The 17,705-nt window shown below is 27.2% G+C and overlaps 1 protein-coding gene across 5 annotated transcripts; it reads right to left on the reverse strand.

The window, feature by feature from the left end:
* Positions 1–245: 245 nt before the first annotated feature.
* Positions 246–17,613, reverse strand: LOC105249358. Of its 5 annotated transcripts, none has more exons than XM_020026960.2 (6): positions 14,348–14,515; positions 13,444–13,644; positions 12,442–12,599; positions 6,176–6,629; positions 5,486–6,089; positions 246–2,202 (listed from the first exon to the last, which is right to left on the reverse strand). In XM_020026960.2, exons 3-6 carry the CDS (start codon positions 12,588–12,590, stop codon positions 308–310), a joined length of 3,102 nt encoding a protein of 1,033 aa, XP_019882519.1. In that variant the 5' UTR covers positions 12,591–12,599; positions 13,444–13,644; positions 14,348–14,515; the 3' UTR covers positions 246–307. The 5 variants fall into 5 exon arrangements, with proteins under 5 accessions (XP_019882519.1, XP_025269076.1, XP_011253068.1 ...); XM_025413291.1 differs by having other exon boundaries at positions 14,334–14,349; XM_011254766.3 differs by lacking the exons at positions 13,444–13,644; positions 14,348–14,515 and adding an exon at positions 17,345–17,525.
* Positions 17,614–17,705: the final 92 nt, after the last annotated feature.

Here is a 17,705-nt window from a genome sequence, read left to right on the forward strand (position 1 = left end):
TATACCTTTCATGTTTTTACAAATAACTTGTTCTTCAGCAATATTGTCATATTATTTCGAATGATTAAGAGTGACAATATTAATTAATTTTTCATTAACTAACTTTTCATTAATATAATATCATTCAAAAAATCTTTATAGTTTTTCCCTCGGTCTTCATCTTGACGCTATGAAAAATTTGCTTCTCAAAAACAATAATATCATTAAATATTTATGGAAATTTCAAATTCATTGAAATATTTATTAATTATTTATAAGATGTATTGGAATTTAAAAAAATGCTTTTTAACCTCGTCAACATTTTAAATCAACATTCTGATGTTCTTTTTGCAAATTGTTTTTCAATTGTAGAAGATTCTTTTGGGTCAGTATTGCTAACCAATTTTCTCAATAATGTATTTGAGCATTTACATTTCTTTTTCATTTCATGATCGTCTTGCACTTCATAGTCTATATATATAATTTGTTCTTTAACGGTTGAAGCGTTAGCACATTTTACTGAATTATTTTCATTAAAAGTATGATTTATATAAGATGTGTCACTATATGAAAAAGCTCCATCCTTATTATCAACATCCTGAATATTATTATCTAAAGTAATTTTTTGAACATTCTGATCTTTAGCATATTTTTTAAAATTATCTACATCATTAATTACACTTTTTTGCATCAGACTACTTTGTGACGAATTGCTACTTTCTCTCTCCATAATTTTATCAATTTTCTTCATGTTTATTGTAAACAAGCAAGATTCTCTACAACTATTATCAAGACTTCCTTCACAAAAACCTGATTCGCATGAGAAATTGGAGGCTGGAGAAATCGGCGAACAAATATCACTGGGATCAAGTTTATGTTGTATCGCTATTTTAGCAGGACGATGCGATGATGATCTCATAATCTTTTCGTTTTCAATACTGATATTATTACTTTCTTGTTTATGTAAATTGTAATTCGATCTCTGACGAAAAATTAGGCTATCTTTTGAATGATCTAACGATACTATAGGATATTTCTTAATTTTGTTCAAAACTTTTTGATCTTCTTCCATCGTAACATTCTTCGTGTTGTTGATTGTATTTTCTCGAGGTTCCCTAATAGATCTTCTATCATTTATTATGAAAGAATCATCAATCAAACTTCTATCAAACTCTTTTTGAGATTTTTGTTCCTCGTAAAAAGAATAATTTGTTTTAAGTTTTTGTTGATCACGATCTAACAATGAGATTAGCTGATATTTTTTATTGTGTATTCTTTGAGGTTTATACAAAGTATAATTAATCTGATGACTGTTATTTTTGCGGTTTTCTTTTATTTTTGTACAAGCAAGCACTTCTTTCTCATAAATTTCATCAATATTTTTAAGGATGTCAACCTTTCCTTCGTCTAATTTCTCTTCAAAGACTTCTTCTGTCTCTTCGGTTTTTTGACTATTTTTCAGAATATTAGCATTTTTTACATTCAATCCAGTTAGGGTGGTTTCTAAAAAATCTCCTCTCTCTTTAAAGTTAATTTCTTGATTATTCTTCAGCCTACCTACTTTTTCTTTATTCATTCCAATATTTTTCTCTAAAAATTCTTCCTTTTTCTCTTCAAAATCTATCTTCTTCAAAGATAAGTTTCTCTTCAAGATCTTATCTGCGTTTTTATTTAATTTGATTAATCCTGTTTGCATCCGAATGCCTTCTTCCTCTTCTTCAAAAATAATTTCTTGACTGTTCGTCAAAATTTTTTCTTTTTCTCTATTAATGATATTCTTTTTCACAGCTCTTGGCATTAAAACTTCTTTCTCTTCCTCAGAAACAATTTCCTGGATATGATTTTTATTTTTTCCGCCTAATTTAATTAGATTCTTCTCTAAATTTTCTTCTTTTTCTTCAAAGATAATTTCATGACTGTTCTTCATGATCTCTCTGTTTACTGGTTCTGGCAATTGTTGAAGTTCTACATCTTCTATGATCTGAATGGCATCAGGGTTGAAATCGAATACTTTAGCTTGATCGATGACTTCTCTTTGAGAATTGTGTATAGCGCAATTTGAATATTTACAGCCATATCTCCAAGGATAATCGTTTTCCATCTTATTGTTAGTATAACTGTTCAAGCAATCCAAAGGTGTGAGAGGTAGTGAATGCTGCTGATTGATCAAGCGACAATTGCAGCAATATTGTTCTCCGAAACGATCTTCATCAATAAGGACATCTGCAAGGCATTCTGCGATTTAGAGACTTCAAATTTTATTAAGAATCAATTTATAATCAGTTAATGTCGTTTCCCAATTTATTTTCATCATGCTGAAGGAAAAGTATTCCCCGTGTAAAAAAAAATCGTTCACATAATTAGAAAAGCTGTCGAAAAAAATTGAAAAGCTTTTAAAATTCGACAACTTTAAAAAAAACAAAAGCTAAAACAGATAAACTTTTTGTTACATTTGTCCTATTTTATACTTTTTACATTCATAGTATATAATTAAACGAAAGTTTTCCACATACCCAAAGAGCTTGAAGGACCAAAACACCAGGATAAAGTGATTTAAGGTTTCTATTCCCTTTATACTTGCACATGGTCTACGTTCATTAAAGATTGAGATTAAAATTGTACTATTTAAAAAGTTATATAATTGTATTATGCGACCAACATTTGTAATCATGTGTATTTAAGATTACATTTCATGGCATTTTGCATGTTTTACAATGTTTTCTTCAACTTCTATTTATAACAGTTTAACAATATAATATAGAAATTTATAAAAACGTCTCAAATAAAGGAGGCATTCATGTTTATTTTTCGTTTTCATCCATATTTATCAAATGATAGTTTCATGCTTATATACATAAACCATCAAACTTTTTCGAAACGTTTTGCAAGAAAAAAAAAAGAAAAAAATATTATATATATAAAATAATAAAAGTCTGAAATACGTTTATTATTATTACGTTACACTAAAACAAAAAAAAATATTCATTGCAATTTTTATTTTAAAATGCCTCTTTCCTTTCTAATACAAACTTGCCATTATTGAGAGATTTAATTTGTACGAATTTCTCTCACACTTTTTTTAGCTTAGTAATCTTCTCAAACTAATCTTCCTAAATCAATCTTTTCAATGAATTTTTTTGTAAATTGACTTTTATATGATACACTTCAAAATTCACTTTTCAAAATTCATAATTCATAATTTCCACTATAGATAAAAACTAAGCTATATAAATAGTTGTATAATAAAAGCATAGCTAAAATAAATATAAATTAGATAAATACTGCCAATTTAGACAGGTAACCTGCAGATCCAGAAAAGATAGGGATGTGGGAGGAGGTCAGATGTGTCTATGCCCATTCGGTCAACGAGCAACAGAATCCATCCGTGGCAACGATATAGACGCATATCCTGTGGAGAGAGCATTCACACATCTTTCAGCCCAACGAATAATTGTTAGAAAACAACATTCGTGGACTAGAAAAATATGTGAGGTGCAAGCAAATCCGAATCTTTCGCTTTCCGGGTAACTGTTCTAGACCACTGAGCTATCCAGTCCTTACATCTAATGCTGCTTTTTAACACAGTGATATGCGATTCCAGAGCGATGTTAGTATCTTACTCGATGGATGCAATGCCGATTGGCATGGAGGATCCTTGAAAAGGTCGCTCGCTGACCAAATAAGTGCCGGTGGAGATATTCGCGTGCACTGCATGCTGGCTTCCGACTAGCCTTCATGCACATCAAAAAATCTGTCATATACAAATTTACAATAACATAAGTAATTCTTTCTATTTTTATTACTGTTATGCTATTATAATTTTGTATAAACAGCATTTTTAATACGTACCAGTGCATCAAAAATTCACTATTATATTTTTATATTATTACATATTATTAGTAATACTATTGGGTGTCTTTTCACATGTTTATAACTTATATTATAATTTATTTTTATTATAACTTTTTAATATAATAAAACTCAGTCAAATTTCAATTTTAAATGTGTGATTTTAATTTTTCGCTTGCCTTAACCTCAATTTTTAATGCGTAAAGATTTATAGACAATCACAACCAAGCTAAACCAAGCAGAAATTCTAAAAAATATAAATTATTTATTTATTTTTCTAATCTGAAAATAAAATCTTAATCGTTAAATGTATCGAAATGGCTATTTTTCAATTATTAAATATATAATTGGAGCATATGTTACTTTTTCCACCAGATTCTTATTATAAGAATTTAAATTTTTCAAACATGCCATCAAAATTGTCAAATTCATCTACTTATCACTAAATTTCCTTTAATTGCTTGCTCGAAATACAGCTTATTTTTGTAAAATTTTTACAAAATATCAAAAAGAATGAATTATTCATCTATTTGTGGAGCAAAAGATGTCGTCTCTTCATCACTTCTTTTTTTCTTTCTGCTTTATTCCTATCTTTCTTTTTCTTTGTTTTTACTTATTTTAACTTTTTTCATCGCCCTTTCTTTAGAGAGGAATCGAGTCATCATACTTCAGGATAATCATCAATAGATGGAATGTCAATATGCAATTTAGACGGCCTTTGAGAAGAGTGACCTTGATGGATGGGGAAGTCTGTGCTATCGGCTTGAAGGAACGTGTTGAGTACGACGGGAGCGCTCTTCGGCTCGCTAGGCACTTTCTTCAAACTTCCATCTGTGATATAGCCGGTACCAGACAGTCAGACAATGAATTATGTGCAAAACTGAAGCGTTTGAATTAGCAAGCTAAGGATCAACCTTGCTTGGGATACTATCTAAGCTTCTAATACTATCTATCTAGTATCTATCAGATACTATCTATACTAAGCTTTCAAGCTAAATATTATATGAGACGATGGTTGGCAATTAGCATACTTATATGAAAGTGTTAATTTTTTCCATTAAGTTATAAACTTTCAAGTGTTTCAATAAGTTTGCATCAATGTTAATTCTAAAGATAATTAAGTAAACATATGCTACATCGACATATAATAGACATTATAATGCTAGACTAATTATCAAACACACATAAAATTTATCTCATATTAACCAAACATATTGACTGAAAATCATAAATTGTGATTAATGTAGATAAGTAACATAGATAATATTTGTTTTGATGTGTTAATAATTCGACACTCCTCTCTCAGTAATTATCATAAATCAGATCTGTATTGACGTGACTTTTCGCGTGAAAACAATTCTAAATTTCGTCGCGCGCGATATCAAATTTTTCAATTATATTTACATTTCCTCTTAGATCATATCCTTATCATTTTTAACTCTCTATTTACAGTAGAAAAATATTACAATTTTATACGAGTACTTGTAACATTAAGATTTTTAGATAGCTTAATAGTTATAATTGCAAGCAACATAAATTGTTTTAATATTAATGAGACAAGAATTTGACATCAGCACTATTCTGGACATATTTTGTTGCTGAGTTAGTAAACCACAACAAGCATCTATGGGTAGCTGAAAAAGCAATCATCGCTTACCAGTTCCGTGACGAAAGTCATCCTGCACTTTATAGAATTCTGCGAGTTCTCTACCGGAACAAAGTGGAGTATCAACTTGAGTAGTGCTATTAAATAGCGAATAGTCCACTTCGTAACCTTGTCGTTCCTTCGAATAACTCACCATGGGGTCAAAACGATGACCCCACAGAATTTCTTGTGGAAGATAACTTGATCTGGCCTGGGTGGTTTGTCCAGTAGATTCAATAGTACCTTCTAAAATCAAAACGATCTCGAATCGTTCTGTTAACATATCCTCAGCAGACATGTTGTAGAAGGGCGAGGACTCATTAATCCGATGGATTATGGTGGTTGGCCAGATGAAGAATAGATCGCCGTTTTCACCATCAGTGCCTACGACTAGTTCTTGCTGGTGTTGAGATAAAACTTCACCTTCTTTCGTCGTTTTACTACGAATCATCTGAGCGCGAACATTCGCGCCGATTATGTGACTTTTTCGCATATCGCCCACTCGAAACATAAGACAAAGTTCGCTATCCCGTTGACAAATTACAGCATTTCGGGAGAATAATAGAGTTTGAGTACGCTGCTTTGGTCTTGTCATCTTAGCGAATACGATGCCTACCTGCAATCATTCAAATTGTATAAAATTATAACTTTTTGAATTCGTACTTTTTTCATACGCATCTAGTATTCTTCGAAAACACTTACCATAAAAGCTTGGATCATGACGCCAGAGATACTTTGTATGCACATCACGAATATAGCCTCAGGACACTCTTCAGTAGTAGAACGGCTGCCGTATCCAATGGTGTGCTGGGTCTCGATACTGAAGAGGAAACAACTGGTGAAACTGAAGATATTGTAGACGCACGGTGTCCAGTTGTTCTCCACCTGAAAAGGTGGCAAATGGCGCTCTTCGAAGTCACCGTGGGTAAAAGCGATTAGCCACCAAATCACCGCGAAACCTAGCCAGGATAGAAGGAAACTCAAGATGAAGCACAGCAGAGTCCAACGCCATTGCGTATCTACTAAGGTAGTGAAGATATCTTGTAAAAAGCGCAGCGATCGTCGGGAGATGCGCGACTGCAGCACGTTGCAATCGCCATTCTTCAGGACGGCACGACGGCGTAATTTCCGCGTCGGTCCAGGCCGGTATCGGCTCCTGAAATATAGATTTGTCACATAATTTGTATTTAAACAGGATATTGTATTCTATCTCCTCTCTTTCTCTTCCCCTTCCTCTCTCTATCTTCTTTTTATTCGCTTTTTTCTCCTTCTTTCTTTACTTCCGTTTAATAATCCATAAAATTCCCTTTCTAAAAAAGACATGTGTGTTGATATTTGAAGTCTCAAAATATATTGTTGCTTCTTTTCCGCGATACTAATTGGTTTATTCAACTTGCTTACTCATGTTATTTGCGGCTGTCAAATCAGCTATCAATTTTAACCATTTGTGTAAAATAAAATAAAGTTATATATATCATTAAAAATATATAATGGAAAAGAATAAATGGCACACGCAAAACGCGCATTTTGTATTGTTCTAGTTTTTGCAACAATTAAAGAAATATTTTAATCTAATTTATTTAATATAATTTATCTAATTTAATTAATTTATATTTAAATATAATCTTCTCTCTTTCATGTGTCTAGCACGTATGAAAGAAATTTTGCACACTATATTTCGAAATGCATGCTATTATGTAAGGTTTCAGAGTATAATCTATATTGAAAATTTTTGAATTATGCTAAATATAATATTACCTTACTTTATACATTATACTTTATCGTTATATATATTGCTTAGAGTTGGCCGTTGTTAACAAATAAAATAGTTGATATTTTTCCAAAAGATATTTTATGAATGTTCTTAAATATTTGTTCAAAGTAAAAAATAAGCCGATATAAAATTGAGTAAAAGAAAATAACAGTGAATGATTTTCGACATCAAGTGTTGACAAATATCGACTAAATATAAGATATAGTTTATTTTCATAAAAAGGTTCATTGCAGAGAGGACTCAACATCATAAAATAAAATGAAAATCAACTTATAAAATTAATCCTTTTCCGAAATAATCCTTTTTAATATATTTCGAATTTTTTATTTAAAAAAATATTAACTTTTAATAAATTTTTGCTATGCTCATTAATGTGCTCTTTTACAATCTTATAAAAAAATTACTAAAATTAAAAAATTTATAAAAAAATAATTTTAAGCATACTGATATATGCTAATGTATATATAATACGCTTAAAATTGTTCTTTTATAAATTTTTTAATTTTGATTAATTTTTTTATATTTTTATATTTTGCAAATTTTACAGGGCGAAAGAAAAAAAAATGACGAAATTATTTTTGCATAATTGGAAAAATATTGACTATAAAATATTCATTTCATGCTTTTTGTGAAAGTTTAAAATTTTTTTAGTAGTTAAAAATTTTTAAATAAAATTTATGAAAAGATATATAATACTTTGATAACATAACTTAACATAAAATCGGAATTTGATTGCATATTAAAGTATGTTTGTGACATAATATTTCGTAACACGTATTAATAAATCAAGTTTTGAAATGCAAAATCAATGCGCAATTATCGCCAAGGTAGTTTGGATATATAGATCACTGTTACGCTAATGTGTAATACAATAAGAAAATTTGATTTGAATGATAAATCTCAAAGACATAAGTCATAAGCTTTGTTGGATTTAAAAAATAACAATTGATAAATTATTAAACATTAACATAAAAAAATAATAAATTATATGTAATATATGTATATATTAATATATATATATATATATATATATATATATATATATATATATACATACATACATACATACATACAAATGTACAATATGCTTAAATTTAAATGAAATTCACCAACGTTTTCCATAACGTATATGCAAGGTTTTTCTCAATGAATTATAAAAATATTCTAAAAATTATATCTTTTGTTTGTTATTATATACTTTTGTTATTATATTTAAATGTTATTATATACAGACTAGAAGAATTAATTTACGTAAAAAGTTTGTGTATAAATCATAAGTATCAGGTTAAAGCTGAGCTTTTAAAAAAAATATGTATCATATGTATAAAGTTACTAAGCTTTAAAAAAATATCGTGATATCAATATTTCATTAAAAAACGCATGTTATAAACAATTTGTTGTTTCCGCTATTACGCTAAAATTATAAATTTTTGTTCGAAATATTTTCGTCAATATCGTTTAATTTCTGAAATATTTTGTTAAATTATTTAAAACACACAGGGAAGTGTGGAAAAAGGAAAAAAAATACCTTGTGTATATTATATGTATATACTCTATTATATCGCCATTTACTTGTATATATTGTATGTACATTATCACATTTATATATGTACATTAACATAAAACAATTTTGAAAACAATTTATATAATTTCTACAATTTCGAAAACATAAATCATTAAATAGCTATTATAAAATTTCAAAAAACTAAATTCGTAGTAAATATATTATTGAATAAACATTGTTTAATTTCTACAGAGTATAAAAAAATTATCAAAAATATATAATCATAAAATTAAAATCTATTCACTCTGTTTACGAGAGATTCTTACTCATTATATACAACAATTTATATTTTAATATGATTTATTTAATAGGAACTTATGTTTATTTTAATCTTAACACACTCACCATGGATCTCTGCGCATTGTTCATCATTATTCTCTTTGACATGACTAAATCTAAAACGTCTTAAAATATTATAGAACAAAGGAGTCTCGATATCACTTTGTTATCGTATTGTAAAGTCACTTGTTATTTGTCAATGTATTTTGCCCAACAATCACAACTTATATATTAATTGCACCAATTATATTTCAACATATATTATCACACACACACACACACACACACACATACTCACGCAGTAATATATTTCCACATTAAAATTATATATTAATATTTCAATGTGCGAACATATATTTTGTATTATCTTCACACAAAAGGAATACGAAAATTACTTTTATGAATTAACAATGTTGAAACATCTAAAAAATCGCATTAATATACGTAGTAATATGTAACAATTTTACCGTATATAATTTCCATATAACAAGAATTTTGTATATTTAATATTGATATATAAAAATTTTGTATTTTGATTTTTATGAATTAATTATATATATATTAGTTTTAATGTAACAAAAAATCTACAGCCGAAGAATCGCTACTCGTTCGAGATATCACTGTCAACGATTCGATAGTGCCGAGAAGACTCCCGCGACCCTTGTCCCCTCTTGTTGGTACAAAAAGGAAGCCGCCATTTTAAGTTTGAATGATAACCGAGCAGCTGTTATCCACCAATTTATTTATTACCACGCGTTAATCAGTCGCCGAGTCAGTGACGGCATCCTCTATATTTCCACCGCCTTCTCTAGGTCGATGATACCCGATCAGCTGATTGTACGCATGAGGTCAGTAATACCTTACACAAAAATTTGAACGCGTATCGAGATAAATTTAGGACATGTGATTCCCTAAATGCCCACACATCACATGTTTGTTAATTATTCGAAATTATTCGAAAAGGTAATTAATAATAATTTCATATATTAATACTAATAATTATAACAATTAATATTCAAAATTAACAATAATAAAATAATGATTTGTTAAATTTTTTTATTCTGCTATAATTATTATTTCCCGAATAAATACCAGTCATCACAAGCAAATATTAAAAGATGAAACGCGCATGCCATATGTGCCTCAATATGTATGCAAATTTATGTATACACACAGAATCAATCTTAACACATGTACTTATATGATTATCAGAACATATTTGGCGTGCAACATTCGCTTTTAAATATTTGCGTATTATGACTGCTAGTTTTTAAAGGAAGGAATAATAATTTTATTTATATTATTAATTAATAATTAATAGAAATTTTCTAACAAAATAATTTTTAAATAATTTTAATCTATTTTGAAACAGCGTTGCTGTGTTTTTTGAACTAGTATTACCTTATGTATATACTAATAAATCTATATTTTAACATATTCTTAAATTTTTTTCTCAAATTCTTTCGAAATTATCGAATTTTGGAATAGATCTGACTTACATCGTTATTACTTAAAGAAAATGATTCCTTTACGTTGAATTAATTTAAAATTGGTCTGGCAATATAAAAGTAAATAACATTCCACACATTGTTTCAATATTTAGTCTTTCACTTTTAAATCATTGAAGCTTAAAATAAAAATAAAATTTGTAATTGTTTTGCGTACTTTATATAATTCTGAAGTTATAAAAAACAATAATATATTAATTTAAATTATATATATTTTCTCTCTATTTTATATTTCCTCTATTCTATAAAGATAAATATTATAATATAATTACAAAATGTATATATATAAAATTCTTATGCATATGCATAGAATAATTTAAAAATAAAATATTTTTTTATACATATTTATATAATTTTAAACAAAAAATATTTATTTCTCAAAATTATTATTATTATTTACCAAAAAAGAATCTTTCTTCTACATTCTAAAATTTTCTATTCGTACAAAACATTTATTTATTAAGAATTGTTATCAAAGTAGAAAAAATAACTCATTTTCACGTGAAGTTATCCATCTTTACTGCCAACTTTGTGATAAACACGTGAAATTTATCTTAAAATTCTTTTACGATTTAGCACGCAACCTTGAACGATCCGTCATTAAGACTGATCTCTAAGAGCCGCTTATCTCAATTATCATGAGACATTGATAAGAAGAGTTGTAGAATAAACAAATAATTTCTAGAATGTCATTTGCGCAGACTTTAAAATCTTTTGTCGGCAAAACTAACGTTATATAATATGAATAAACAATAAAATATTACTGTAAATGTTATATAAATCTATTATATATATATATATATATATATATATATATATATATATACACGCACGCGTACGTGCATGCATGTGTAAAATTCATGCACAAATAATATTAATAAGATTTGTAAAAAAAATCTAATATTGTTGTAATATTAATATTATAATATATTGTGTATAAATAATTGGACGTATTTTTTACATATTATATTTATAATATTAAATCAATCTAATGCAATAATATCATTTCTTTTCTTTATTTTAAATTTATCAGTAAACATATAATAAATAAAAAATAATTAAATTTATTGGTAAACATATAACATATAAAATATAAATTATTATAATTAATAATTACTTTTAATTAATAATTACTTTATTAAATAATGGTCAATTAGATTTCAATAATTATTTTTTTGTTATTAAAATAAATCATTAAGATTTTTTTCATGATTCATCATATCATAAACTAATATTTATAGAATATGATAAATTGATATCAGGAATACAATAATCTTCGCACATTTTTCAGACATGTCATATAATAATGATTAAGAATGATTTTATACATAAAATCTGCATTTTCTAATTATTTCGTGCATAAATTTAATACATATTTGCATATAAAATATAAGATACTTATAAGAAAAGTAAGAAATACAAGAAAGATGATATATTCATAAGTTTATTAATCAATTATTACACACACACACACATAGTACGGTTTCATATTATCTCTTTTTATACAACTTTTGAACATCTTGTCATAGAAATGAATGAAAGAAATATTATTTAATTAATAAGAATAGTTTTTATGTTTCCTCTAGAAACAGTTTTATTACGATAATATTGAAAGATAAGCGAAATTTAATAATTTTTTAATTCTAAAAATAAATTTCAGCAAACCTTAATTTCTCATTTTTAAGATGCTCAAATATAATTTCGCATACTAATATGTTTGAAGAACGTTTTCAGAATATTTGTTAATTTATCGTATCATATATTTCTCAAGGCAAAAAAACTGCGTAGCAACTTTAATGATTGCTTTAACCTGGAAATATCATTTAGTCGAAATTCCTTTTACCTGTATTTCAGAGAAGAATACGGATTCGTTATTCGCACGATCATTGGCGTCGTCGGTGTGGTTGGTGATATCAACTTTTGTTCTTCTCCGCAATCCGGCGATGGGGATTTGTTGTCTGTCTTCAACACATTGCCATTCATTCCGTTCATCTTGATTCACTATATATTGTAATGCACAATGCTATTCTGAATACTAATCAAATTTTTAATAACGGAATTTTTAATAACGGAGTCCACTCTCTCTCTCTCTTAAAGAATTTGTATATAAAATAACGTGTCAATAACATACATTTATACTTTTATATCTTCTTTGTTTTTGTGAATATTTTTCAATATTAAATCTTCACTTTCAACGTTATTCTTTTTTTCCAATAAATTTTATAATCATTTAAAATTTATTAAAATAGGTGTTTTAATAGATGTTCTTTTCTAAATGTCTTTGTTTCTGCAAAAGTAATTATTAAGATGATCCACTAAAGATTTACTTTTCTCAATTGTCAAGTTTTTATCCTGTTTTATATATTTCCTTTCTTTTCACAAAAAGATTTAGGATTTTGTGAAGGATCTTTTTCACTCCCAATAAGCAATGATGAGTTCAATCATGGGATTGAGAAATTCTTTTCTTTCTTTTTTAATCACTTTTATTGAAAAATAGACTGAAAACTTGAAATTAAATCTTCAATATTTTTTTATAGACTTTTTTGATTCATAAATCTTTTTTTTTTTTAAGTTTCCTTTAAAAGATCCACTTTTACACTTGCAATCTTTATGTTTTAAATGTAATTCCTCAATTATAAATTCTACGTTTTTAATTAGTCTTTTAATCGTCGATGTATTCGTTAATAAATGGATCGTTTAAAACGATTCGATCAGCTAAATGATGCGTGATGATTAACAAAGACGGATGATGGTGCAGGATATACTGCAGATATACTGCTGCAAGATAGCTATTATAAGCAGTTGGTCAAACAGGCACTACGATGTCTTATATACGCATACTGACCATCAGACGCCGTTTATCACTCGCTAACAAATGCCGTTTGTTCTTCCTGTTCTCGCGCAGAAAAGGTGATCACACGCGTCTGTTGCGTCACTCGCGCGCGATAAACAGATGATCGTTTCTACTTTCGGCAAATCCACGCTCTCGATAATAAAACAAAGTCACGATATAATAGTCACATGATACAGATAGCAGTCATTTATTCTGTAATATGTCACAGACGAGCAAAAATAGCACATGTATTAGAAATTGCGTATGAAATATCATATTTCTCAATAATTTTCATGATTTTTATAAGAATTTCTAACATTTTTGGAGAATAATCCCTGATAATTTCCTGAGAAACTAACGTTCATATAAATATAAACCTAAAATATCTCTGTATATGTTTTCTTTATTTTGCATAACTTCTGTTCTATATGCAGGAAAAATAATTAATATAAAAAATATACATTAATAAAATATATAAATATATAATAATATAAATATATTTGTATGTATATAATATATAAATATATATAATATATATATATATATATATAATATATAAATATATAAATATATAATAATAAAATATAAATATATATTTATATTTATATATGATTATATATGCGGGCAATTTTTTTTATTTTTTCAAATTTAATTTTTCCTGAAAAAGCGGTGCAAAAAAATTTTTTACTCTTTTATTTTTTTCAATTTTTCTTATTATTTTTTCTGTATACAAACAGAGAGTATAGCTACAAAATATAGAAGCTGCAATGTATAGAACAAATAAAGAAAAATTATAAATATAAATATCAGAAAAAACTTATAATTTTTTTTTATTTACGTGGCGCTTAAATAAAATAATTTAAAAATAATTTAAATAATTAATTTGAGATTTTCACACATACAATTCATTATTTACCAGAAATTAATTTAATACTATTTGTTAATCGAAATTTCAGGAAAATATCACAATCGTTTTATAATCATTAGAATTTTAGACTTAAAATGGGTAAGCACAATTAAAAAAAAAACGACGAGAACGACTTCGCGATCCATGCCCGATTCTCGTTGACTGACTGACTGACGTCGCATACTTTTTATCAGCGTCTTGGCATCTCGTTATCAGAATCTGACTGGTTACTGAAGTTGTGCTGATGTATGCAAAACGTGTCAAGACAAAAGACTATCTCTTATTTCTCGAAAAAATTAATTTTATTAAACTGTGATATAAAATTTATATATGTATGTATGTACATATGTGGAGTATTCCATAATACTCGGGGTATTTCATTTCAATTTCATATATTAATGAATACTTTATATAAAGTAAAAGGTTTCAATTAAATTACAGACTGATGGTAACTTTTATTAAAGATCTAAAATTAATATTATTGTTTGTCACAACATATACATAAGGCTTCTGTCTAGTTTTAGTTTGAAGTTCTACATTGTAAACAATAAACTTAAAAAAAACAGAAAAGAATAATAATATGATACTGTATTACAAAAAATAAACAAATATCTTTAGAAGAAAACTAGAACCAAAAAGAAGATGAAAGAAATATTTTGTCTAATAATAATTTCAATCATCTCATAAATCGCAAGTTTGCTAATTAGTCCAGCATCAAAATAAAGTGAAGCGAAAAACACAAAATAATGTGAAGCGATTACACCAACCAGCTGTTTTGTTTGGACCTCACACGGATAGATCTTTTTCTCGAAAAACTTAATTTCTCACGATCCATAATCGATACAATTTCCGAAATAAATTACCATGCGCGACGAAAATCTTATTGACTTGGTTCTTTGATATCTTTCACAGTCGAGCTAGATCTAACTGACCGCTATCATATGGTGATAACGAACTATACAATTAAATTAACAAGCGGCTCGATCTACAACGGGGACTACGCGATTATGATCCGTTTATTTTTACGATCATAGGATCGATTGAAATTTCTAATTAGCTAATTTTAACTTTAACAGATCATATATAAATTTTGTAAGAAATCTATACACATATACTATATAATCCCATTCAAAAAATTTTTGTTAGAAATTTATAATTTTATACAGGTGTAAATTTTTTCTTATATTTATTTTATTATTTATCTTATATTCTATATAACAGTATGAAGAAAAAGTAATTAAAAAGTGAAAATATTTTTTGAAATATTTTGTTACAACATATCAAAATTAATTATAAAACATCTCGTAAATTATTGATTTCTTCATAATTAATAAATCTTCTTATTTTAATATTATTATATTAAAATGACGCATATTTATGCTTCTTTGCGAAAATCTTTGTGTAATTGTCAATATATATTATTGTTAAAAATGCATCTAGTAAAAAATATTCAAATTATTAAGAAAAAACTTTAAAAATGTATAAAGATCTAATCACTTTTCTATAAAAAAATTTTGTAATTGCCTTTCTTTTCATTTTTTTATAAACATATCTACATATAATAATTCATTTCTTCATTGCATAAATGAAAGAACATGATTTTATTAAAATAAACTCTAACTAAAATTAACTAAAAAATTTTATTAACTCTTTAATTTACAAACTCCTGATTGCAAAAAACTCTTGTTCTTAAATAGCTTGAAAATGATTGATAACTCAATATTTCGCTAAAAAAATCGTTTCCAAATTTGCCAGAAAATATATCATTAAATTTTCGATTGAGTTATGAGATACTTTGTATATATATATAAAAAATATTTGCAAAAATCGCGAATTGTTACAATGCCATATATATATATATATATATATATATATATAACAAAAATAACTATTAAATGTTATTTCTATCAATTAAAGTTCTTTATAATAGTAAATACTTATTATAAAAATAAATAATTGATAATAAATACTTGATAAATAAATTTCTATTATCGCTGTATAATCATCAAAATAATAAAAATAATCAAAATACACAATCTACAAAAAGAGAAAAGATTTGTGAATACAACACATATTATATTATCACAAATTAATAATAAATTAAATTTGTTTCAATAACAAATTCTCATTCTTGTAAGCAAAAACAATTTACGTACGAGTAATAATAATAACAAGAATAATAACAACAATGTTTATTTTTATTTTTATTTTTATATCAAATAAAATAGTATGTATAACAATGGTTTGATGCGAAATTATTTTTAATTTATTAATTTTTTTCTTTATATAACAATCTAACAATGATAAAAATAAATCTGCCAATAATAAAACTAAATAGTTCAATATATTTTGCAAAATACGCCAACAAGTCTGACATCATTAGATGCAATTAACGTGTCCATGCGTAATCAACATTTCGTCCGTGTTGCGTGTTACATATGCGTGCATAAACGAGGTTACCATGTGTATTTACCCTTTACCCGTTATTCCTAATGAGTCGTTATTTATCGTATCTGCGACGCGCGACATTATTATCGCAATATTATACCGATATATTACACACTCAGTATATAAAGTATATAAAGTGACGTTATTGCCTTGTAATCTTTTCATACTAACTCGTTGCACATGAAATGAATTCTGAAAATTTAAGTTTTTACAATCTTTCCTCTTCCTTTGCAATTCGTTATCATGATAATGGCACCTATTTAAATTTAACGTTCTCTTTATACGTTGTTCTTTTTCTTTGTTTTTTTGTCTAATCTATTTAAAAACCGTGAAGAACACCTGTCAAGCAGAGGCGCCAATAATCACTCTGACAAATACGTGACTGCTACAATGACGTGTCTGCTACAATGACGTGTCTGCTTTCAATAAATGACGCTTCGAGCAATCTGACACACTCGTGATTTTTAGCATATTCCTTAATGCAATAGAATCTTCATTATTTAACGAATAAGAATATTTTAAATCGATAAAAATACACAACTTAAAATTTTCTCTCACCTGGTAGAATCCTGCCGACCGATACCACCAGCGATGCTGCTGCTTTGAGTGCTAACTCTAATGAGGGTAACGTTTCTCGGTAAAGTGGAAATAGTCAAGGCACCCTTTTGACCCAAAAGAGGAGATTCCGCTTTCTCCAGCAACTCTCTTGGCTTGTGACTCTCCAATTCCCTTTCCTCTTCTTCCTCAATTGTTCCCGGAAGTCGAAAAAGTTTCGGTAGATCATCCATCCTCCTTCTTTCTTCTCAAGAAAAAAATCGTTCCGTTTTCATTCTGGCGATATGTTCTTTTGCCCTTTTTTCTTATGTTTGTTTTTCTCTTTTCTTAAATTTGTTGAGATCTATCTTTATGCAAACAGTTT

Source organism: Camponotus floridanus, unplaced genomic scaffold (assembly GCF_003227725.1).
Source record: "Camponotus floridanus strain SB8 unplaced genomic scaffold, Cflo_v7.5 scaffold64, whole genome shotgun sequence".
Classification (NCBI taxonomy): domain Eukaryota; kingdom Metazoa; phylum Arthropoda; class Insecta; order Hymenoptera; family Formicidae; genus Camponotus; species Camponotus floridanus.

What these genes read in the sequence shown, in the direction of transcription:
- LOC105249358 (XM_011254763.3), bottom strand. Translation starts at nt 17,574, where the DNA reads ATGGATGATCTACCGAAACTTTTTCGACTTCCGGGAACAATTGAGGAA. An exon ending in GGTCGGCAGGATTCTACCAG is followed by an intron (nt 6,630 to 17,344) that starts GTGAGAGAAAAT and finishes TCTATATTTCAG; the next exon opens with GAGCCGATACCGGCCTGGAC. An exon ending in TGACTTTCGTCACGGAACTG is followed by an intron (nt 2,203 to 5,485) that starts GTAAGCGATGAT and finishes AATGCCTTGCAG; the next exon opens with ATGTCCTTATTGATGAAGAT.